General features: G+C 38.2%; 1 protein-coding gene across 1 annotated transcript in view; it reads right to left on the reverse strand.

Moving 5' to 3' along the window:
- The window catches only part of EFCAB6 (EF-hand calcium binding domain 6), a 100,727-nt gene that overhangs the window by 40,805 nt on the left and 33,101 nt on the right, over positions 1 to 26,821 (reverse strand). The window contains exons 12-14 of the mRNA XM_026054269.1: positions 18,191 to 18,351; positions 7,735 to 7,906; positions 3,289 to 3,403 (exon numbers count right to left, since the gene is read on the reverse strand). Coding sequence (XP_025910054.1) covers positions 3,289 to 3,403; positions 7,735 to 7,906; positions 18,191 to 18,351 — 448 coding nt within the window. The remainder of the gene's footprint in view (positions 1 to 3,288; positions 3,404 to 7,734; positions 7,907 to 18,190; positions 18,352 to 26,821) is intronic.

Genomic DNA, 26,821 nt, shown 5'->3' on the forward strand with positions numbered 1-26,821 from the left:
GTCCATCTGATTTCCAGAACTGCTTCAGCTGCAATGCTGCTTCCTAATACAAGGTGAAAGAAGCTTGCAGAGGGTCATCTTGCCTGAAGAAAGCAGAGCTGAGACATGGCCTCTTCCTTTTGCTTTCTCTGGTTCCTGGTTGTTTTGAAGAAGTAGGRTATTAGACAGGAGGAGGATAAAATGAATACTAACCAAGTGGTGATTTGCCTGTCTCTGGGAGGAAACACTGTGTGCAGCTCCTGAGGACCACAGCACCAGAGGAATTAATTTGTCCCATCTTTGCATAGCAAAACTGCTGCCTGCTAGACCACCTCTCCTAGAGAAACTCAGCTATGGCTAAACCYTCCACTATTTTGAACCCACAGAAGGAATTTCAGGAGCTCTCCAGTCACAACACTGCTTACCTTCCATTCCTTCTACACAGTGTCAATACTATTTTGCCTGATGTTCTGGTCTAGCAAGAGTCTGTCTCGCACAAATGGCAGCTTCACATTGTCACAACTTTAACTCTCATCATCTCTCAGTCCAGCAAGATGAAGAAAGGGAGACAGCCAGCTTCACAGCAGGACACACAACATGTACTTCCAGTCCTGAAGGTCTAAGGTATTTTTAGGCAATAGAAAAGCTATTTTGGTCACTGTTTGAGATTTCTCTGATTTTTTTTTTCTACTCGCCATGCTGTGACACTCTAGGTACCTATTTTGCCTTGCTTTTGGGGAAAAACAGACCAAATAACACCTTTTAAAATCTCTTGCACATTTCAGATTTTTTCTGCATTGTATGAGTCATATAGAAAATATATGGAAAAAGTAGAATTGTCACTGAGGAGCAAGCAAAAAGGGTTTGCTGGGAATGTGCTCTTCATACCTTTCCACCATCCCATCTCACAAGAATATGAATACTGTTCATTCATATGTTTGCATCKCTGATGGCTATTTAAAAAGGTATCTAAAAAGAGTCTTTTTAAAAGGGTGTCAAATTCTGTTTGTGGATTTGCTTGAGTCAATTTAGACAACAGTTCATCAAGAAAGACCCTAATCCCATAAAGCTTACCCAGATGAGCCATTCCCTTGCAGCTAAGTGGTTCACCTAGATAAAGCTACAGCAAGATCATTTACTACTATACTTCACCTCTCAGACCTTTGGGTGAGAAGAAGATACCAGCACTAGTGATTCATCCAGTCAATAAAATGCCACCATCTTGTAGACATGGCTTCCTTCTTATGTTCACCAAATTTTCAGTATGTTTTACAATAACTTTAATCAGTTCACCTCAGATTTTTGAAGAGGGAGAAACTCTCAAAGAAAATGCACACACTAACATTTCACTACATCCTACTCCTGCCTGACTGGAAAAGTCCAAAGTTAACGGACCTTTCTAAAGGAATCCATTCACAGAAGAGAAGACAGAAATAATTTACACATAACAAAAGCCTGTACTCCAGAGACATCACTAAACTGTATTCTCTGTGTCCTTTTCTGTTTCTTATGATTTTACCCTGCAACCTTTCTCCCCCACTACTACACGCTATCCATCCCTTTTTCAATTCCTTTATCAACTGAGGCCCAGTCAGGAAATCTTCTACTCATATTGTCTTCCCACTGAAGTTTCTGAGAGAGAATTCGGTCTCACTGTCCACACTGTGACTACAGCCCATGGGGTCAGAGCTTCTCTTCCTCCTCCCACTGCAATTAATCATGATCACTGGAAAAGGAGAAATAAGTAGGTTTTTTGGTTTTGTTTTTCATTGCCTTCTGTGTTTTGAGCCTTATGTTAAATATGGGTTACAGTTTCTTTTACAACTGTGAGCTTTGGTAACCTCTTGAAAGAAAAGCTGTGATTCTCATGACTGTCAAAAGGACAAGCTTTAATTACAGACAAAGCACTTCTGATTCTTGAATTAAATCAAAGTGTTGACACACTTTTACCACCATTATGGTGGTAAATAAGACGCTTGTTTCAAGCATCTTATTCTAGGCTACTAGATGCATATTTTTTGATGGACAAATGATTATCTGACCATACTCACATACTTCTGAACACTTGGCCTCAATGCAGGAAAACCCAAATATTTCATCAGTCCTGCCACAAGTCAGCTCTCGCTCTGTTTCTTAGGTCTAAGGAGTAATAACGATAGTAGAAAATAATAGAAACTGTGAGGGAAAAGTAAATGGACACTGCTGAGAAAAATAATGAAGAGACACATAATAGAGAAATTAAAACTCGCCTTCTGGAAGTCAATGGCAAAACTCCCATTGACTTCTGTAGCATCACAATTTATCCAGAAAAATCTAGATTTAAAGGATAAAATAAATGAGAAATGAATAATTATTTACTAGACTCAACTTCCACAGAAGGGTTCCAGCACAAGAAAATGAGTTCAGCTTTGATTACTTTCAAAGAGTCAAAATTTGAGACTCTTACACTGCTGTGAAATCAATGCAATCACTGATGGAGGAAAGCAAGCAGTTAAACTGAAACAACATGCTCCCACATTGCACAGATATTCCTCCGGGTTGCATTCCTCAGCAACAGTAAATCAGTGAAGACCACATCCTCATTATGTGTGCRGACAACATACCTGTGTCTATGCAATCTCACTGGGATGTTTCCTATGCCAGTAAAGTATTTCTTTATAGGCAACGGCATTTCAGCACCCTCTAGCAGCAAACTCCCTTAATAACTTTAACATTCAAAAGCAATACTTTAAATTAAAACTATAGAGCAGTAAGTAAGCAGATCACATCACAGATCTCTAGCTGCATATTCTCCTCCTAAAGTCCATCACTAAAGGTTTACTAATGGATCTTTTGTATCTGAAAGGATTAGTTACTGTTTCCTGACCTTTCAGGTAGGGGAAAAAAAAAAAAAAAAAAAGGCATTGCTGGGCAATACTACCTTAACAACAGATAACAGATCACTATCAGAACTCGAGATACAACCCAGGCCCAAGACTGTGAAGAGCAGCAAGAAATGCTCAAGAGAAGGACCTGCATAAGCAGAGAAACCAATCCATTATTTTCTGCAGTCTAGTATGTTAACTCCATTACACTTTTACTGGCCTTTACTTGTCCGCATGCCACAAACCCCAGTTTCCTTCAAGCCCTGGGTTAGATATGCAGCAGGTTAAGTAGATCAACAGTCAAAGAACTACAGGTCATCAGTGTTCTAAAACTCATACCACTGATCTCTTCCTAATTTCTCCAATAATCTTTCATTGAAGAGGAAGTTAAACATTTTCTAGGAAAGATTTGTGTTATGCTGTGTTGCTCTTAGAGTTCATTTACCTTCAAATATTGCCACAAAATCCAGATAACTCAACCCTCCATCTGGGAATCCTAACTTTTCTGTTAGCAGATTAAATTGATTGTCATCCATTGGCATACCATGGTCCTCCAAGACCTGTCAGAAGAGAAATAAAGTAAGATACAGATGCATCTATTTTGTTGTTTAATATGCAGATATATATGCTTAATACAGAATTGAACTAAATTTGCGGAGAGCAAAATTTGACTGTAGTTTTGAGACTGACATTTTAAGCAAAAGCACTGAGACATTTTAAGCAAAAGCAGACTAAGATTAACTTCCCCTGAAAAGTGGAAAGCACCAGAAGTGATCAAGTCAGCTCATTTATCAGACCAAGGAATTTTGCTATTTGTAGAATTTGCAAGTACCATTTTTTTGCTAATACCACAGGACCATCACAATTGATTCTTGGACAAGGAATGCTGCAGAGAGCCATGTATGGCTACAATGAGTTAGAAAGTAGAGCATGTGGCACAGGGTGGAAAACCCGCCTGGATGCCACCCTGTGCCACATGCTCTAGGTGTGCCTGCTTGAGCAGGAAGGTTGGACTAGATGATCTGTAGAGGTCCCTTCCAACCTTAAATATTCTAAAATATTCTAAAAGTAGGAATTCTTCTGCATGCTGCTCTTCAAAGCAGATCCAGCACTTAATTTGATGTAATCCATTTTGCAGGGACTTGTCAGACCATTCTGCCTTGGTCATCCTGAAGGTCTATCCCAACCATAACATAATGATTCTACGATTCTGTGATTCCCATGACCCATTCTGGGGACCTCTGTCTCCACTGAAAGGGTACGATAATCTGCAGGAGTAGCAGGCAGCTATATCCTCCTCTTGTGTCACCTGCCAGTTGCCTGTAGAGGGGTTTTCTATTCCTTCTCCCACCTCCTGTGTCCCTGAATAGATCCTTTTGCAGCCTCTTCATTCCCTTCAGCTGCTTTGTAACTCTTGATTTGGGCATATCCTTTATAACTCTCCTGTACAGCTCTGTCCTGACTTTCCAAGTATTTCTACAGCAATTACTCTTGCTATTATATTTTAGTTAATTGTATAGATTAAAAGAAAAAAAAATCATTAAATTGCTGAACAGCATAAGGAATGTTAAAAAGGGAAGAGAATAATTAGCAAATTATCATTCTTTTCAATGAATGTAAAGCTTCTGGATAAGCAAGCACATTTTATGTGCAGTTGAACAAGTATTTACCATCAGATCAAATACATAATAGTGGCGATAAGGATATCTGGCCATACAAATCCAGTCAAAGCTGGAGAGATTCAGTCACAATAGTAATGGGTGACTACAGCCCCAACGATTAGCACTTTCATCTAGAGACAAAAAAAAAGATAAAACCCTGCCAAATTGCATGCAAGATTAAACTGTATTAAAGTCTGAGACTAGGTCATTGTCCTGTGCTGAACAGCTCACAAAATGAATACTTTCTGCATATTTAAAGGAAGAGGAATTGATGACCACTGTATAATGAGGAAATATTTGCCCACTTCTACTGGTTGGACCGGAATAACAAACCAAAAAAGCTACTCCGTTTTTATAGGTATGACTGCCACATTATCTTATTTACTGTTTGAATAACCTATTCTACTTCTGGAGTAAAGAAGCCTCCCTGGCTGCTATAGGTGAATGCTCTCTTCTGTGGATTAGAGTAGCACTTTGTTAACCAGATATTGAGGAAAGAAATGTTGTGGACACCACATCTGCCCAGCTGCAGAATCAGGATTTGGTCCAAGAATACTGAATCAATAGAAAACAGGTGAGGCCCAAAATGCTTTACAACCTACATACCAGGACATTGTTGGGCCAGGTTTTATTACCTGCAGGTTTTAACACCTGCGTGCTGCTGCCTAGTGCCATCTGCAGTGGGCTGATATGTCCGAGATATTTGTATGAGGCTGGCAGATGTGATAAAGATGTGCTTGCACMCGAAGCAGCAGCTGGAGACCAGGAAAGGTACCCCATGATGTCTATAATGGTGCTAACCACCAGTTCCCAGGTACTCTTCATCTACTGCTCAACCTCTACCACCTCTAGGACAAGAAGTGGCTGAGATGTTTGTCACTCCTTGCCCTGAATTGCTGAGAAGCAAGGATGAACATATCAGCAGAATTGTCAAAGAGCCGAAGCAGGAGGAATTAAAAAGTCCCAAATTGGAATTCTGCCAGGGCAATGAGGTTAACATCGCCTTTCTCTTGCAAAAGGAGTGGACATATTTAAAGACCATGAGTGACAGAGAATCAGTTTCAGTTTTTCTTTTGTTTGGAAATGCACATGTTCAGGCAGCTCCCTGAGATATGCAGCAGTCTGTCCGTTTTTAAGAGACATGTCCCTTTTTAAAGGATCAAAGCCTTCAGCAGCAGCCAGGCGTAGTTCCTGGGCAGTACTCCACCCAACTGAACTCTGCTGACTTTGCCGGGTCCAAGACCAGCACRGTGATGTGTAGCTCTGGATGCAGATAGATGATGGCTTTTTACCCCGTGTGTAYTGCCAAAGCTTAAGGAGCGCATCATCTGTAGCATAACAAAAGAACAAAGAAATCACAAAGACTGGCTGTTTGACAGCTGCTGGTGTTATACAAATATCTTAAATGTGAGTTGTACACAGGCAGTGAATGCAGAGGCAAGAGCAGCAGGTTGAATGAGTTCCTTCAGCCTAACAGTGAGAAAAAGAACATTACTGCATTAGTTGCAGGCTTATATGCTATGTGCAGTATGTACAATTACTTATATGCTATGTGCAATTGCTTATATGCAATGTGATAACATTGTAAGTATCAATYGTAGTTCCAAAGCCAATGCCCCAAAGGCATGTGCCACAGCTGTCAGATTCGTAGTAGAAGGCTGCAGTTTAATTATGTTCTTAGTAAGTTTATTATTATTAATAAAAAGAAATAATAAAATAATAAGACAAAATATGTTTTTGTCCCCCTATCCCCACGCCTTCATTTCCAACACAGCACACAACTGCAGAAGGATATTCACTTGAGGGTAAGAAGGCTGGATGCAGCTGCAACGTTCACAGGGGAAGGCTCAGTTACTACAGAGCCTTTGTCCAGTACGAAGTGGAGCACATACCTCCTGGGTCTGTGCTGAGAAGGGTAGAAAGGAAGACTACAGCTCTGTCATCTCCTTTCAGTCATTACATTTGCCCCTGCAACAGCAGCTGGTGAAAATATGCACAGCCTCTGGTACACGGATGGGAAGACAATGTTTACTGAATCACAGTAAAGAACAGATTGGGACAAAGTGTCCCAAGGGACCGTGCAGGCTATTTTCAAAGGTACAGATCTGTTCTGACCCTTGCTGACTCCTTATCTTCCCTCAACACCTGGACAAAGGATAGAGCATGAATAGCTGTCATAACACTATTCAGCAGCAGCTCTTTGCTTAAAATTAGGTAGACCAGGGAAATATTACTACCCTCATGTCTCTTTTCCTGCCCAGTGTCAACTTTCAGCAAAGCATTTTTTTTTATTTGATGTGTGAAAAGAAAGAAATGTACAGCTGGGTGGCACACGCATCACAGCTACCATCCCAAACGCAYGACCTCATGAGTCTGTCCAAAGGACAGCATGCAGAGTTAGATTAGGAGTCAAGGCTGAAAGGGGCTCTGGCAACAGCACAGAAAACGCTACCTCAAGAAAAACACACACAAAATTCAATTGGAAGTCTCAAAAAGTAAAAATTAAATTATTTGAACATATTCTCATTTTTGTAGATTCTTTTTTGCACTGAGACGTTGTACTCAAATCTAACCCAAACCCAAAGCTAACGAAGAATTCAAAGCCACCCAAAAATCCAGTARTGACAGTGGAAGATGACAACGGGGTAAAATCAACTGCATTCCACTTCTTCTCCTGTTGGTGACCAGCCTGTGCCCTAAAAGGCTACCAGATAGCTAGAGGTTTCCTCCCACATGAGCAAGAACGATGGCATGGAAGTAGCTTAGGTCATGCCATATCCATTAACAGTCTTGTTCTTCACCCAACTATACAATGTGTCTATCAGCTACCACCATACATTTACAAAAAAGGGCTTAAACACTCTGAATTAAGGAAAAACAATTCTTTAAGATATGCCCACTCACTTCTCAAAAAAGAAGCGTTGTGGGTTGACAATGGATGCCAAAGTCCCATCCATGTCTCTCTAGTTCTAATTCATACATCTCCCTGGGAGCAGTGGAAATTTTCAAGATGCACTGCTGCCACATGATGACAATTTTTTTGTCTTTTTAAAGGAAAGTGGAGATTATTTCTCACATAAAAGCCTGCATGAGGCCTCTTTAGCTCATTAGTAACTGAAACAATCCTGGAAGATTTAACTCTAGCTGTGTGAACCAATACAATGCTAAGGCAATAATGATCTTTCTGGGAAAAAATGCAGGGCAAGGAAAAAATTCTAATATTTTCCTACCTTCCGCAAACCAACTTTAGTAATTTTCCCATTTTCTTGCTTGTTGTAGGCAAGAAAGCTGTCTTTAATAGCTGCTGCCTGTTGTAACACTTTGTCCTTCAGCTTTTCAATTACTTCATCAACAGTTCTATTCTTGGCATATTTGTGAGCTTGATCCTCAATCTGTTTCATTCTAAAATTGAAAGATTGTGCATGAAGACAAGTCACATTTTTTGTAGCTTCAGACATTTGATTCAGCATTAATGAGAAAGACTGCTTTAATGACAAACAAGACATTGACATGGGAGAAGCTCCTTTCATGCAGAAAGAGAGGTTGATCATATTAAAGCACATGTTGCTTCCAAGGCCTGTATCATGCAACCATTTCTTAAGTATAGTTTGTTTTACAGAAGAAAATAAAAGCTGAATGATACTGCTCTGAAGTATTTATTTTGCAAACGGAGATCCTATACCTTCAATCACAAGCTTGGTTAGGTCATCACACTACATCAGCTAAGGAAACATATTATCTTTTAGTACATGTTCAGTTTCAGTTGCCATAAAATGCCATAAGTTGCCAGAAGTTACCATACTTCTTATGAATGAAACAAATGAGTCTTTTTTTTTTAAAGGAGAAAATGTCTCTTATGAAGTTTTTTCTCTTTCTGGGAAGGTGAAACTTCCTCTTCATGAATCCCAAGTAAATCACCACCACTTCTTTCCATTATGAAAATGGCCAGAATACCTTTTTCTTTCTCAGATCCTATAAGAAAGTCCATAGATAYGGACTATATACTCTTCCTGATAAAATACCACAACCTTCATCAGTAAGCCATTAAAGCAAGTCAGAATTAAATTTTTAATAACTTGTAAAGACAGAAAAGAAATTAAATAAAATAGTATGTAATGAGTCCCACTTTTATCTATTTTCCATCTGCTATGGATTTACTATAGCTCATGAAAAGGGAAGTTAAAACAATTATTTTTGTTAAGTCTGAAAGCATGTATTACCCTATAAGAAAACGGTAGAATTATTCAGCAGTCTTATTTTTATAGATTTATTAAGTATGTTTTATGGTATTCCCTAAAACTGAAGATAATCTTAAAATTTTAACTCTCGTTCTGAAAATATGTTCATGAAAAGAGTTTTGCTTTGATGTGAGCAGCGCACAGAGGATTAACTCCAAGCCTCCCAAGAGTGATCAGGATGACAGTGATTGGTGGCTCCCTCCTGAGGATGCCAGATGGACCCATCTGCTGAGGGGACCTGGTCTCCTGAGATGTTTGTTTGCTCTCTTGCCTGAATGCAGGAGGTTGCCAAAGCATTACGTTCCCCACCCCACTCCATTGCCCACTATATTCCTTGGCTTATCCCCAAAGGTCTTGTCATGAATGACCCTGCAGAGATGAAAAAGTAACCACATTGTAGGTGATGAAGATAAGCTCAGCTGTTGCTTATATCAATTCCTCTTAATTAAAGTTTGAGATACTGACATTCAGGATGTCYTCAGCAGGAATCTATACTTCCATGGGCTACACAGTAAAAGTAAAATCCATCCCAACAAAAAGTAAAAAGCTTTCTGTATTCTGAATGATCTAGTGAGGAAGCCTTGGATTAAGATTAAGTAAAGGAGCCGTCATAAAAGCCCATGGGAAAATATAAACTATAGAAATTTAGCTGAGAGGTTAAAAATAGGCGACACTGGGCTATACATAGCTGTCATAAAAAAAGAAAACCAGGCAGAATAGATCAGTCCACCTAATAAGGTGGTTGCACATATATAAAAACATAAATATATAATATACATTATTTAACTATAATTGACTATGAAATGTTAAATAAATAGTAAATATTCAATAAATACTAATGSTTATTGATGATTCTACACTTCCAATAATATTCATAATAATGCATATACATAATAATATTTTTAAAATGTTTATCATTTTAATATTTATTATAAATGCTCCATAATAATCATACTTAAATTCTTGATCAAAATTTTAGTTAATTATATTAATATTTATTAATAACAAATACATGCATTTAAATAAATATACACAAAATATATAAATAAATATATACAAGTAAATGTATGTAAATATAAAAAAACATATGGCATAAGCAACAGGAGATAGAAGTCTTAAAATAACCGGAATTATAAATTAAATGGATAACTCACATGACTGGGATAAGTAAAGAGCTTGTTCCTGATGGACAGCTGAGCTGACAAAAATGATATGTTGTCCTTTACAGCAAGATCATTGGAAAGAATCTTAGAGAACTTTATGATTTGGTAAATTAAAACCTACCAGGAGTTCTAGTCATAAAAGCCTACAGGAATACGGGTGCCAAAATTGTGGGATACCTACTACGTAACACCACAAGGGAAAACAGAATTTGGATTTGATGCTTTTGGAGATTTGGACATTTTTCTAGAAGAAAAAAAAAAAAAAAAGAGCAAAATCATCTTAGCGAATCGAGCTGGTTGTAATCAGCTGGGCAATGATGACAGATTACCAGAATAGATTACCAGAACGTATCAGTGAATTCTGCTGATATCACAAAACCTGGTGAAGGGAGCGTCTTTCTAAATTTTACCCTAACTAACATAGAAATACTGCTTGAAAAGGTGAAGTACAACTTGGGCAAGAATGACAGATCTCATGACTCTTGGAAAAGGAAGAAGGAAGGATAGTGAAACAGCAGATTTCTATGTACTCAAGTTACCAGCATTTCATATGAAATGGGTCTAAGAGCTGGCAGCACAGAAGTAAAACATGTTGCCATGGTATAAGAGAGCATATATGGGCAAAATCTGAATGTCCATGACAAAACATGAGATTTCATATGAAAAATATCAAGAATAATAAAAAGTCATTCCACTAATGCCTCAGCAAATTAAGGGAAAATTTTGGCTTGCTAATCAACAGGAAGAGAAGACTATCGACAGATGACATGGAGGGATATGAAATACTTAAAGCTTTTGTTTTATGTTGGTTTTCAATAAAGAAGTAAAATGTAAGCAGGTGGCTTGAACAATGAATACTAATAACAAATAAGGAAAGAAAAAATACAGAATATTGCTATTGATTGAAATCTATACTTAAAGAACTGGCTAAAATGTTCTCAGATTTGATACAAAACTTCCAGAATTATACAGAAAAGCAAATGCACTACCTACTTTTTTAAAACAGGGKGGGCGGGGGCAGGAGAAGAACTAGAGAGTTACTGACATATTTCTAAGAAATCTATTCCTGCTTTCAGGCAGTAATTACACAGTCACAAAAGAGTTCAAAGCGTGTTAAGAGACACAAGAGCCACTAGGGATTCCTGAGATCTCTCCTGATTTCAGGCAAGCTTATACTGTGAACCGTACTCTTCTCCAACCCGCACCACTTTTACCTTGCTATCCTAAGGAAATGAGAATAAAGCAATCAATCTTTTAATCCACATGTCTGTCAGTCTTCCCTCCAGAATTGGAGCCGTCTACCCATTTCAGTCAAAACTGAATGAAAAATGAAGATATGCATGCTAGCAAGTTTTGTGGCACTAATGGTCGGAAAGGAGAGGGCCTCCAAGCTGGGAAGGCCAGGGAGGCTCACGCCATTATCTGTTCCATTCGTTAGCAGCCAGCCAAGCAATCAGCATAGGTGTTTCCCTGGGCTCACCACCTGCCATCTCTTGCCCAGCTGCCACCTTGAAGCATTCAGTRAAAAGCAGCATTTTTCTACCTCTAAGTAATAATCTGCATGTACATTTGCCCGAGGAGAAATGCCAAATCCCACTCCCTGCACGTTTTCATCCTGCTGGAGCTGGGTCTCAAAGTTCTTCATTTAAAGGTTAACAACTGCCGAGCGACTGTAACACAGCCCTGCATGCCATAACACTTGCTGATGATATGGAAAATGCTCAGACAGCGGCTCAGCAGAAGCTGGAGACAGRAGTACCTATTAGTGAGGCCACTGATGTATTCTCATTTTGGTGTACTGTGTCCTGTTGACAGTAATGTTGACAGTATTTAGGTGATTCATTTACATTTTTTTACCTGGACAGCTCTCTACTGCGACACTCTTTCAGTACAAATGGCACTGGACCTCTCCATAAAATCAACTTCAGGAAATCTCTGAAAGATCTGTTTCTATCAACAGGAAATAGATCACTCTTGACCTCCTAGACAGGAGGGACAACTTCTCAGTTTGCAGAAAACAGTTGGATTTCCTGATTAAGTGTAATTCCCGTTCTACTTCAGGGATGATCTTAGAACAGCACCACGAGAACATGCCATTCCCAAAAACATTACATGGAGAGAGCTAAAGTCTTGGCTATCTCCTGTTGTCTTGCAAAAGTGAATTACAAAAGCCTTTCAGAGACAGTCAGCTAAAAAACTCTAAAGATTACCTATTGCAAACTGTTGGTCCTAAATGACCACTTTGGTAAGAAAGAATCCAGATTTACTTTCCTGCAGTCTTCCTTTCCCATTACTAATCATGATTTCTCATAATTTGGTGGATTACAGCCACCTAGCATCAACAGCATGGCAAAAAGAAAAGTAATATTAAGATTAGTTGGGTGCCTAAGTTTTATGTGAGCAGTTTCAGGAGGAGGGCAGAAGTCTTGAATTCTAGGCTAAAAGGTATAAAAGATGCTCAATTGCTTTGGCCAGGCTGGAGTGATCAGTTTTATCAATGTCACCATCAGAAAAGATCAAGAGGAATGTAAGGGAAGATGTAAGCTAGCTCTCATACATACAGGAGGAGGAACTAAGATCTGCAATAGATTCAAGGCACTGACCAATTCAGGAACCCACAATCTGAAGTTTCTGTTTTGAATTCTTAAAAATGCCTATGTATGATGCCAAAAGATCCAACTTGGTATGTTCCTAGTACATTTACCAGCTTTCTGCACAATGGATTGACTCAGTTCTGTGCTGTCCTGACCAGGTAAAGTGATTCAAGCCATCTGCCCAAGAACTGATGTCACATGAATTGCTGACAGGTTGTCAGGGAATAGTTTCAAATAGTTGACCATTTCTCAACAGGTCATGACTGACAGCACAACATAAAGTAGTCTAYGTCCTCTCAGCAAAAGCCACTTTGGCAAGAAGGTAATGGCAAATTGCTGCCTTCTTTAAAATATCCTAAAGGCTCTGAAACTTCTCAAGACCCCAGAGAGAGAGGGAGGGAAGGATGTCCCAGCGACTGAGAGGCTTTAGAGCACGGGTAGTACATTTCTGCTCTATTTTCACTTGCTATAGTAGAATTTGGCAAAGGGCAAGTGGACTCCGGTGAGTGTGAGCTGTCCTGTGAGTGTGTCCTGTCACAAAACCTGCTGCTGGATTCCTCATATTGCCCATTCAAATGTCAAACTGCCATTGCCAATTACTTTCTGTCAATTACAGAACCATGAAAGTCATGGCGGGCCTACATCCTATTATACAAGGTTGCTGCTGAAGGCTGCATTAAGTGTAGTCCTGAATCAGAGTTCCAATGTCATTGTTTATTGTCCATATTTGGTGTCCTTACAGCCCTCAGGTTTCTTTTTAGAAGTGTGTAGATGCTCTGTGGCAAAGCTCTGAGACAACAAAATGGAGACAACAGAAATGGGCTTTTTGAGCCACAGGAATAAGCTGTGAGTTCTGAGGACAGGCAACCTCTAGAGCTGCTTTGAAGGGCATTCAAATACAGATGTAGGAAGTACAAAAAGACCAGACAATTGAAGAGGAAACAAAGATGTCTGCGGGGAATTTGAGGCAAGGTGCATCACTGACAGAATCTGTGACTTCAGATCTCCCCTCTCTTGAGAGCTGTTGACAAGAATGTGAGCTTTGCACACAGCATTCTCTTCTTTATGAAATACCACCCTCAAAATAAGGCAAGACAGGAACAGTGTACCCAGCAGGACCAGAGAAGTGATTGTCCTCCCGTACTYRGCACTGGTGAGGCTGCACCTTGAATACTGTGTTCATTTTGAGGTCCCTCACCACGAGAAAGACACAGAGGTAAAGGAGGGTGTCCAAAGGAGCGCAATGAAGCTGGTGAAGGGGCTGGAGCAGAGACCCTGTAAGGAGTGRGTGAGCAAGCTGGGGTTATGTAGTTTTACACAGGAATTTCCATATGTTGAAAAGCAGAAGGGAAAAGAATCAGTGGTTCATACATCTTTGTGACATGGTGCCAAGTATCAATGATGCTGTTTCAGCTGGAAGCTGTGATGATTGCCTGCAGGAGTGACAAACATCAGACGGAGAAGAGTTCCCAGTCTCCTAAGAATGTTCAAATCCAGCTCCTGAGCAAYTGAGCCACACTGGATTACAATCTTACGTGTCAGATGTTATCTAGAGGGTAAAACTTCAACTCATGAATGATGCAGTAAGTTACAGTCCTCACGGGCCCTGTAATGCCAAGAGCTCAACCATTTTTGCCTGAATCTGAGAGTCTTTAATGAATGATTTGTACATGTTTGCACACCTGATGCAATGCTTTGAATGTTGTACAGCTTTGAATAGATCTCTGTGAAATGAGAGATCAGCTTAGGACAGTACTTACCATTAAACAAACAGTATGTATTCTCAATCTTTCTGAAAATATCTTTTCTATACATATTTTATTACATTGAAAAYGGTATAAATAGCATACCTTTTGGAAGGATCTGTTTGCCTTTTTTCTTCTCTTTGTTGGCTTTCCTTTGAAAAGCCAATACCATTTAAGACATCAGGAGGAACAGCAACCTTTAAGCTATCCAAAAGCATATTGTAAAAGATCCCACCAGAAGAATTATCTCGATATTTATAGCATAACCTGGATAAAATAAGAATTTAAAATAACTCAGGAGATTGGAAACAATGTATAATACAAATGACTGAAGGCAAAGATGATCTCGGGAACACATTTGCTTTCCTTRTTCAGCTAAGAATACTATTTCAAGGCTATCTTTAGGTTTTGTAAACTAGCCTTTCTGGACTCTTTTATAGCTTACAGAGAAATTAGGAACCAGCTTAAACACTGAATGATTATTTAGAGGAGCTCCACTGACTCTAGAAGGAGCCTAAAGAGACATTATCCCTAGTGAATACTCAGCATCATTAACACTTGGATTATATTATGGTCAATTGGAAGAGACTTGTCTCACTTGACACTGGCCTGTCAAATTTGGATGCAACAGTGGAAGAAGCAGGTGAGAACATGGCCACTGCATGACTATACCTGACAGAAAGCATGAATGGAAGCCCCTGTTTGCCATAACTTGCAGTCTGACATACAAATGTAAAATTAAATCACTTGCAGCTTAAATTAATACTGCTGGCTGTGAACTCTAGCAGCTCAGGAGCAGACTCGCTGTCTGTACAGACCCTCTGTTATGCTGAAGGCAACTTCCAGCAGGGTGTTTGGGTGAGTAGCTCTCTGGGCCAGTTAAATTACCTCCTTAAATCATTCCAGTATAAATTAGCAGAGCACATGAATCAGAGCCCTTGTCAACACCATGTCACTGCTTCACTGAGCAGCTCAGCCTTCCAAGGTTTCACTCATGCTCATAAAGCTTCTGGGCATTCCTGGACGAAAGTAGAAGGCTCCTGTACTTGTACTGAGGAAGCAAAGCATTCACTACACTCAGCTTACCCACAGCGCTCGTTCTATTTATACTGCCATTAAAAAACACCTTAAAAAATACTTGGAACTTAACACCTATACCTTCTTTCTCAAATAAGTAAATAGAAAAGGAAAAAAAAAAAAAAAAAAAAAGCAAGCTTCCGTTTCTTTTGAGAAGTCTAATCCATAACATACACACTGCAGGAGAAAAAGTGTCAGAGGGATGAAAAAGAGAGGAAAGAATCTCAATTTCTGAGTATCTGCTAAGCCCTGCTCAGTTAAAACAAGTGTAGCCTTCACACAGAAAATGTCTGTGAACACCATAGCACAACATCTGTTTTGTGAGCATAATCCATAAAAGGCTTCCAAATGCCCTTAAAAAGTGTTTTCCAGTCTGAATGTCATTTCACAGGAAGCCATCTGGGAGAAGCCAGTTATTCTGCTGCAACGACAGCAGTATTGTCCTCAAGTGCCTCAGGATGAGTCACATCAATGCAAAAGTCCAAATACAGTAGGAGCCCCCCAAAGCTGAGGTATCATTTCAAATAAAAAAAGACTGATGTAGCTGAACCACTGGAATTCAGAATGTAATTCAGTCACTTCATCACCTTTTGCTCCGAAACCTTGCATTCCCAAAAATACCCATATTAAATCCCCAGTCTGGAATGTCATAACATTCTCGGCACAAGTGTGTCAGTTTTAACCCAGTAAGTGTGCATTTAATAGAGTCAATTACATCTTCTTTACTTATTATTTTAAAATGCAGCATTTTAAATGTGGTATCTCTACTTTAGAGCAGTGAACGAACAGTGCCATCCACTGTTTCTCTGTGTAATCCACAGYATTTTCTTAGGGTAGTTTTAAATAAGGTTTAACATAAAAATTAGTACCATGAAAAAAAATGTATAGATCGATAAAAATGATGTGAGTAAAAATATGTTTTTAAGGAATCATCTAAATCACTGAATGGTAACTGTAAAAATAGATTATCACCTAGTAGATATTTTCAAAACACCTCTTTAGCTGTGACTGAGCCATTCTAACTTAATTAGCTATCTTTTATTCATTTATTTTAATACAAAACATTTCTCCAATCAAGTAGATTATTAAACTGTTATGTACAAATCCCCACTTCATCTTACTAAAAAATTAAATTTCATCCTCAATATGGTCCTCTTCTCTCTGGAACATGGTGCTGTACATGGTATTGCTAAGAGCAGGGTTTTTCAGAAATGTTTTCTAGGGAACAACTAATACAGTGTGAATGAGACTCTGTTTTCATGGACTGAACATGGTCGATACAAGAATATATAGCAATTGATGTCCCTGAATGTCTTTKTCAATGGAATTCAAACTTTATCTTTTACATGCATTTTTAAGATGCTGCTCTTATCAGAAGATTACAAGCTCATCCCATCCATGGGGAAACATGCCTGGGTTTGAGAAACACAGATTGCTGCATTGTTTGGCAGTGCTGCAGTTTGACAGTGCTCAATATTCACCATAATAGGAATCCAGAAAGTCTTATACACTCTTCTTCCTTTGCTGGAACACAACCTGAGTTGCTAGACTTGGTGAGACGGATCTCACAGGATTTATCTTGCATCCTTTTAAATCAAAGGCAAAATAGCCATTGACCACAATGATGAATGAATTAAACCCTCAAAAAGAGCCTCTCACCGCCTTTTCCTCTACATTATTTTTCTTACAGTGAATGCTTAGAATTTCAAGAAAAGGCCACTTTACAATTCAAAGTGACAGCAATTCCTGACTTCTCTTTCAAGAGAGATCTTTCTTTGACACAAATAACGGTAGAAACATTATTTAGAAAATTGGATAACTGCTGAGTCCCAGGTAATTCAAAGGATAATTACTTGTTCATGATCAATGACCAGTGATTATATAGCATACAACACAGAGCTATAAAACTGACAGATGATAAAAGCATATAGTTATAACACACTGTGCTGGAAACATGACTTTTATGAACCCAATGTATAACATCCAAAGTTTTCTCTAAGATATTTACAGAAAGGAAAATGCATACAGTGGAATTGGTCTTACTGATCAAGCTCATGCTCATTCATATTTCAGGATCAAAGATTATTTTCCAAAAGCCATTTCCTACTGATGCTGTTGTGTTTGCTCCTCACTCACAATGATCAGCAAGACACTGGGTTATGAGGGTCAGAATGGAACTGATTTATTTGATTTTCCTATTGCGTTATCAAAGGTAGGAAAGAATTCCACATCTTTCTGAAAGTYACTGAGTGTAAACAGAGAAGGCTAGAGTCTGTGGGAGAGCAGATTAAACCAGATTATAAYCTAAACGAATTTCTATTGCCACAAACACCTAGTACTGTTCCCTCCTCTTTGGATATAAATATTTTGACTGTATGTTCCCCATGTTCCTCAGTTTCGGGTTCTGCTGATATTCAAAATGAGATTTCATGTTGGCAGTGCTAAAATTCATCTCTTTGTTCATTACAGCAATAATCTATTGAGTAAAGGCACAATATTAACTTAAGTAYTTTTTATTACATTGTGTTTGGAAATGCTAAATAATATTTGATAATAGCTTGGATCTCCACTTCATCTTTTGTAGAAAAGACTTGTCTTACATTTGAAATGTTCAATTATGTCAAACTCATGAGAATACAATACAGAATTCAATTCAATACAGAATTTTGTAAATACATAAAGGATTTACCATAAACTGACCACATACGGAATGAAGCATCTTTCATCAACTTTTTCTTTTCTATAAGCTTAAGGCCAACCAAAATCCCAACTACTGCAGCTATAGCTATATATTCAAATACAGGAAGAAATACACAGCAAGAAAAGAAGTTACACTAAATCTGTTGCAATTCATATACCATCAACCTACCTCATAAATTGTTGATCGGACAAAGAGGGACAATATGTTTGTAGAATTTTTCTTAGATGACTTCTGCTAATAGTGCCGGTACACTTAGGATCATAGGATTGCAAAGTCTTATGAAAATCTTTCCAGTTTTCTCTGATCTTATCTGTAAGGATCTCTGCCACCTATAAAATAAATGAATTAGAAAAGGGAAGGAGGAGGGAATCCCTGGAGTTAAACTATCATAGTGATACTACATGAAAAAAATGTACTAAAATGGCAAACAATGTTGGAAGATCAACAGCCACTGAAATTGGACCATGTTATTACCTTCAATATTTCACACTGCAATAACAGAAGCAGTCTTCTTAATTGGTTTGTTCCATTAACCCATTTATGACCCACCTAATTTAAAACAAAGTTATATTCAATTTTAAACAATTTTAGCAATCTTCAAAGCAAGATACGACATCTGGCAGGACATTCACTTACCAATGCTTATCTTTGAAAATGTTTGCTCTGAAAACTGAAAGAAAAGTGACTAAGAAAAAGTATATCTCACGTCATAGACCTGSTCCTTTAAGCGACTCAAGAGTCATGTCTACCACTCCATAACATCACAGTCTTTTTATTGTGTTTCTCCCCTCAGTCCTGTAGAATGAATGAGTTGCAAATGGCACGCATCTTACTCGAGGCATAATTTGAAGGCAATAGACTTGCACGGAGAATAATACTGACAAAATCCAGCTTGCTGAACCTGCTTCAGGAGCTATCTCTAGCATTAGCAGTTAGAATAAAAGTATCTTTTCTCTTGTAAATTGAGTACATTAAAAACAGGGGTGTCTGATAAGAAACAAACACAGAATCTCAATTTGACAGAGAATCTCAGCACAGTTGCAGATCTGACTGAGCACTGCGCTGTGCTGGACCTCCAGTGAGAGGAAGGAGGTGGGGGGTTGTGTTGTTTCAGTGCTCTCTGGCTGAGGGCCCAGATTGTTTACAGGTTCTGGTTCTTCTCATTCCTCCTTCCAGGTCTCTTCTGACTGAACGATTTCCTGAAGGAATAATAAGAATGAAGAGACTTCTGGGGAAAAAAAAAAGTCTTCTTTTATTTGCAAAACCTGTAATCTGCCTCTTCCAGAAGTGAGTGAGCCACGGTGATGGAGCTGGTGTCATTACTCAGGACACCACTGGAAAGGATTCCTTGACACTCAGGCTACCTTGCAGCTGTTTTCTATCACGAGAAGGCTGCAAACTAGCCACAGACTCCRTAATTTACCTATTCCTTAGAGCTGAATCATTCTCCAAGTGTGAAATCACACCTGCCAGGCTCACATCATRCACAGCTACTGTCTCATCCCCAGTGGTATGTCATCCCATGGTGACCATGATCTACAAAGTTTAGCATTTCCCTTACCTGCATTCTCTCATGCTATCATTTCATTTAGGATGTTTATTTAAAATGGTAAGAATGGTAAGAATGCTATTTTGTGTGTGTGTGTGACAATCTGTAATAAAGAACCTAACCAGCTTGATACAAACACAAYTTAGTGTGTGTATCAGCTGTATATATTGACATAGTCAGTACTTGTGCTTTCTACAACATGTCATAACTACTGAAGTTTATCCCAGAATTTCACTCAGACCATTATCCTCCTCAAAAACAGCTAGAAGGGACTTGAGCTGCTGCATCAAACGTAGCTATTGTTGGAGCCATCAGAAAGGAATGCAGCCTATTCCAGTTAGGAACATCAAAGTATTTCAAAGAAATGCATACTATTCAGGACTGTTCAATGCGACCTTCTTTTTGTGTATCTAGTATCTCTCTTGACATGGCTGGACTCCTTTGATATCTCTCAAAAACACTAGCCAACCTAGCTAAGACAAAAGCTGAACCCAGAATTAGTCAGTTGACATATTAATGCAAACATAAAAGAGATTTGATACAGAAAATTATGTTCTTAACACTAGGAAGCAGATATGCAAATAGCAGCTTGAGTTATTTCTTAGTAGAATTCAGYAAGTGAAAAAGTATTGGCAATATTGTCTCTGTCTAAGGAAGCTGACATAGTAAACAGAAGTTTTGACTGCAGGATTCAGCATATACCTATCTGTATACAGGTTAAATAGTTTTAGAGGAAGATATTAAAAGGAGACTACAAATTCAGAAGGTATCAAAGCTATGCCAAGGAAAATATGCAATCTTTACGCAGCATACTACATATATTTTGGACCATTGTGCTATTATAAAAAATAACAGGTAAAACTAGAAACAGCTCTTTTGCAGAATATCAGGAAAACAGATCTGATGCCCCAAAGCTATGGACTGTTACTACTGCCCTTCTGCTGCTGTACACATGTAAGCAAGGCAGTGATTCTGGGGGAGTTTTCAAAATCTCCAGTAGCCACGGGGATTGATGCTTCTGAAGAATGCTTTCCAACTGAGCTTCAGAAGAAAAGAGTCTAGAAGTAGTGATTAGGAAGATTTAAATTGCTGGAAAGTATGTGAATGCATTTACTTAGATGAAGATTCTACATAGCATATAACATTTTATATAAATATATTCTGGCACTTTGCTGCCGCCATTGTAAACTAGGCTAACTTTAAAAAACTAAAAAAGAAACACAGGCAACTCTTTTTCTTCAACCAAGTCTAAAATCTATGATAAATCTATGATAAATCTATCTAAAATCTATTGCTAAATCTATGATAATCAAGGTATCCAGTCTGTTCTGGGTCCATTATCTGGATTAGTTCCTGAAAATCTTTTTTTTTTTTTTTTTTTTTTTTTTTTAATTAAGAAGTAATGCAAAATACGACAAATTCCATCTCATCCCTGGTCATCTTTCCATCTTGTTTCTAAGACCCACCTCCCCAAAAATATATATATATATATATACATATATATAAGAGCAAACAAGCATACTAAAGCGTCTGATTTTAACATGTTATTCTACATCTCTAGAATCATGTTCAGGTCAATTTATCACCCACATTTCATTCCTTATTTGCTCTGTACATACAAAGCTGTGTCTGACTGAAAAAGCTTGCTGTGTCTGAGGGGAGTCAACTCAGGTGTCTCTTTTTTGCTTCCAGAAAAGCTGGCTCTGCTGTATGGGTGCTAGCTTTCTCCAGGGACTACACTATACCCAAATTTATTATTAAGAGCTCTGTTGCCAACCCCTCTTCCCTGTATGACAGTAAATAATGAATTAACAATTACTGCAGTCAGGTTGTCTTCAAAGAGACAATATAAGGAGTTTGTGTCACATATACCTAAGTTAGACTTCTTCTGAAGGTGGACAGGGTTTTGTTCCCCAGTTCTACATAACCGGAGGATTTGTGAAATTAAAAGATAGAAGTTGCTTTGCTACCACGCATTAAGAAGTTGCTGCTACCACATACCCTATCCATGAATGCATTAATGAAGAATGCACAAGTCCATTAAGTGATGTCTGGAGTGATATCTTAACATCTCAGCATGTTCATGAATGGCACCTGACTCTAGGTTTATCAGTATTGGATACACACTCAGGTATGCCAGTGTTTTCTTCATGGTTAGCTTCAAGACAACAGGAAACATTTTGAGTGCAGGTTTTCCAAGGGCTGCACTTTCCAGCGGTGGTGCACAAGCACGAKAGCTTGCACAGCCAGAGTAAATACTCTGCAAAGGCTGGGTCATTCGAGAGCTCTCAGTTAAACGTTCAATGATAAGAACGTGGCAAGCCTTGAGAAATTCTATCTGCTGGCGTGTTCATAAAAAACTTTGGAGACTGACTGTCCTAGGACCTTCCTCTTCTTTTTAGCATATTTCCTTTACATCTTGATGTGCATCCTGTGCATCTGCTTTACTGCTGGCTTAGGCCTCTCAGCGCGCTTCACCCAGCTAGCAAGGCTGAATCAGGGCTTAGGGGGAGTCTGTATGTTGGGTCTGATGCCCGATCATATTGTCATGCCAATGGGTTCCCATTTAGGCTGTAAAGTAATGGATGTGTTCGTGAACAAAATCAAGGAATTTTTATGTTGCTGCACTTAAGGCACAGCTTTTCTCAAACTTCTCATGGAAAGTAATACCCATAATTTATATGGGAGAGTTTAAATATGTGTTTGTACCAATTCTTTCTTATGACTATCGGATCTATTGGATTTTAAAACTTCCTATTTGTTCTTGGATTTTTCTTGGTCTTTTTTTTTGTTTGTTTGKTTGKTTGGTTGGTTGGTTGGTTGGTTTGCTTGTTTATTTTGTCTAAAGAAAACTGAGGAAGGATAAAGTGGAGAAAAAAGAAGAAAGAGTGGAATAAAGGCTTCAGAACAATAAAAGGAAAATTAGGAGTAAATAGTTCCTCCAGTGATTCAGTTCCTGGCTAAGCACTAGACAAATATCTTTCTCTTCATAAAATTCACCCTAAGAAAATTCTGTTTCCCTTTAGTCCCCCACCGAGATCCAGGCAGGGTGGCAGTAATAATACAGAGGATGAACAATTATTTACTTCATCAGCTGGTCTGGGAAATACTTTAAAGTTCTGCAATCAAAAGATAATGGTCTTGTGAAACTACTRTCTGCTATTTGAATTTTCTTTAGAGACTGTTGTCACTGCATTAAATCATATGGAAACAAAACCTGATAATATACCTTCCTCCCCGAGTAAATAAGTTAGGGAATGTAGTACTGAAGCTACAGAGACAGTTTGTACATCACAAAAAACAACTGTACACAGTGACTACGTCTCACCTATGAAGATGGAGTATCTGTTACAATGAAAAGAAATCACATTCTGTTTAAAGGTTAAATAAGACAGGTAACGTGTACAGGTATATTAAAGCTTCTTATATACTATATCAGGCTTTACTAAGTAGATTGATTGTATTTGCTCATTTGGTCATCTTTCAAATTTTCATTTTATTTGTTTCAAATAGTTTAACTTTACTGCTGCTATCATTAACTCATAAAAATTGATCCTTCGTAAATAACATGAATGGAGTTGCACTGATTTATTCCAACAAAAAGAAAATCATGATGTTATGTACAAATATAGACCGTTCTTACATATATTCCTGTCAGTGTCAGAGACCTCAGATGCTAGGGATAAAGTGGTTCTGTTTTCAGCCTGTCTTTCCTTTCCACCACCTCGAATACCACCAACTCAAATTTTAACAAATGCTTTTGTTGAAATTTCATTCAGTAATGCCCCAGTCCAGCAAACCACTTATAATCATGCAGTGAAGTGCCGTGTTGAATCATGACCTGAATGCTGTAGGTGTTATTATTATCTACTGCAGTATATGGAACTGATTTGTCTTTTTATAAATTGCTAGGTGAATTCTTTCTTTTTGTGGTCATATATATATATGTACATAAATAAAATACTGCAAAGCAAAAGAGAATAGTTTTTACGCAATTATATTAGAAAGGAACCGTGATATATCATCTATATAAAGCCATCAGATAAAAAAATGCCAACAGTATTTCTAAAGATATGCCCAGTGCTCATTYTGCTTGTGTCAACCAGACTGAAAGCTTTAATTTTTCAGTCTATTATTTGCTCATTCAATTCCGAAATACAGACTCTACAATTTAAGAAGCGTAATACATAGCAAATCAATATAATAAAAAAATCCATCTGTCCACTAAAGGCACAATCACACAATCCCGTGCACAGCACACATATATCACGGCATTCCAACGGAAATGACAGGGAGGCACTTTAACGGAGTTCAGCACATTGTGAAGGCTGCAGAACTGGTGAGGATAGACAGTGCTTTCTTAAAAGTTTAAATTCTAGCRTCAGACATGAAAAGGGAATTCAAACTCTACAAAAAAGAAAATCAGATGAAGATACTTCTGAAGACAGAGGTAGGTTCCCATGCGCCTGTATCCTCAGTGGCGTGCCCGTGTCACACACACGTTACTGCCTACCCGTCAGATCACACACTGCAAACACAAATCATTTACAAATGCTTGATAGCACTTCCTGTTTATATTATATTTGTCTATAATAATTATGCCATAGTCTGATTCTAATTAACTTCCCCTATCATATTGTTTTTATCCTTTCAGCAAAACAGACTTACTTTGTCTGGAATTTCTATGCACACTCAGAGACCAGGAGCATATATATATATTGCTAAACAATGCATTTTGACATACACATCCAGGAAATCTCCCTTCTCTTTTAAATTACTAATCTCAAATTAAAATGTCTTATCCTGCAAATATTTATGCCTACCTTTAACTTAAATATCACTAAAACCAACTGGACTCCTTCAATATTCATATACGAGAGCAAGTAACAATGTGCCTTTTTATATCTTCTACAACTGTGGGAACATTAGAGTTTCTCTGATGCCAGGTTTCAGCATTGAACAGAAAACAGCTTAGTTTCTCCTACAAATTTCACACATTTAAGGACTTCAGTTAGGACACTTTCCAATATTACTTGAATTCCTTGCCTTGGAAAAAATATACTTCACRTAAAATAAAGAACATTCATTTAAAAAGAACCCAGCAGACTCCTGGAGCTGCCTTTCCATTTGCAAATGCACTCCAAATAGTGGAATGTAGAATAATAATAATATCTGGCAATAATAATGATTAAAATCAGTAAAATTAACCGATGTTTAAAAGGTCCAGTATGTATACTTAGTACTGCCTACTCAAATGACTAATATTTTTATATTGTTATTCCTGTGTTTCAGACTTTATGTGAAATCTTTTTCAAAAAAAGAGGGTAGAGAGTTTGTATTAATTCCTTAAAATTGAAACACTTGTGTAACATTCTTTTTTCCAAAGATCACATTTTTACAATAAATCACAACTATGAGATTCACAAAAGAACATCGAAGGATATTTCACTTCTCCTTTTGCAAAATCTGACCCACCATTTTAGAGTCAAATTAAGTAAACACAGTGACAGGCATGTTACACATATAGGCTGTACACTGGAACGCACTAGTTTTAAGTTAGGACTTGGATATGGATGAACAGGGACCAGTAGCATTTTAGCTCCAACAGATCAAGACTGATTCAGACAAAAATCAGTTGGAAGAAAAAGCTAGCAGGCAGTTGCTGGCAKGCTGGACAGAGATATGATGGAAAATCATAAGACTGCAATATAATCCTATTAAAACCTTTTAGATAAAGAACATAAATTTACTTAACGTTTAAGTTTAAATCTATTTCTGTTTCCTGAAATAAAAAAGAAGAGCAGCAACTTACTTTGTTAACTCTGAGAGATGGGGAAATTGCTTTACTTCATTTAGACCATTTTTGTAATAATAGCTGAAAATCCTCTCAAAGAGCTTTATAAACACTTAGGAATGTTCCAAATTTATACACATTTAGACATAATTGATGAGATCATTGATGAGATCACTGTACTGTCAAACTGTTGCACAGAGCAGCTAAGCAGGAGAAAAGTCATTTGCTAAATGGTACTACGTGGATCACACTGTAACAAGGAAATTCGCCATCCAGGAGGACTAACGCTCTGATGTTCACCAGAAATTCTCCATAAATTCATTAGTAGGTGTCAAAGGCAGTGGGCATCACATTTCATCTTACTGATGYGCATTTCTGGGAGCTACCACACTTCATAAGGGACCACAAGAGACAGGGATGGGAAGCGATCCACTTGGGTCCAGGGATCGGCTGCCCTGAGCAGGAGGATGAGTGTGGGGAGCAGGTTTGGAGAAGGACCCTGCAGAATTRGGACGTGATATCCCAGGCACAGATAACCCACAGCACCAGGTAACATGGGAATGGCAAGAGCCCCCATCTCACACATCTGGGTCCCTCTCCCTTGGTCCTGACAGCCAATAATCCAGCTATAAAACAGATGTGATAGATAAACCAAATAACAGAAACCTTCAAACGGAACTGTAGGTAACAATCCACCCTCAGCAGGTCTATTTCCATTGAGGTCTTGCAGGGGATAATTTCCAGCTCTTGGTTATATATCTTTCTATGCATACCTATGTATATATAGATGTGTGTCTGGGTGTATTAACAGGGTAAACACAACTCTCTATGCATGTGTGCACACACATACATATATAAGCCTATTTATATTCAAATAATCTGGAAAAAAAATCTAAAATATATTAGATGTCCAAAGACAAATTAAATAATATATAATAGAGAAGAAAACACCAGCACTGCACAGTTATTTGGGAATATAAGCACAAGCAGAGAAAAAGTTTTCTAGTAAAGTCCTACCCTGAGAAATGGAGAAGGAACAGCAGCATTCATGAGGAATCTAACTTATAAGAACAGTTACTCTGAAAGACTGCAGGCCATGATAGATAATCAAAGCATGAAGAAATTGCCAGTTTTTATGAATTGCATACATAAACTGCCTAATGGATTGAGGCAATCTTTGGATGTATAAACAGGGGAAAACATAGCCATATCTGGGAAGTTATTTATTTTTCTGATACCAGTGCAACTTCTCCAAAAGCACCATTTCTCATTTCTGGCATAATATTTAATGAAATACTAGCAGGGGTTCAAAAGGGAGCCCCGGGGACAATTAAAGAACTGGCTAACATGACTTCCAGTGAAATTCTAGGAGGTCAATAATTTTTCTTTATCAGAGAGGCTATTACAGAATGTTTAGTCCCAGTTTGCACATATCTAAGTTAAAAAAAAAAAAAAA

This window comes from Nothoprocta perdicaria, unplaced genomic scaffold (assembly GCF_003342845.1).
Source record: "Nothoprocta perdicaria isolate Ctin4 unplaced genomic scaffold, notPer1 scaffold_120, whole genome shotgun sequence".
In the NCBI taxonomy this organism is placed as follows: Eukaryota; Metazoa; Chordata; class Aves; order Tinamiformes; family Tinamidae; genus Nothoprocta; species Nothoprocta perdicaria.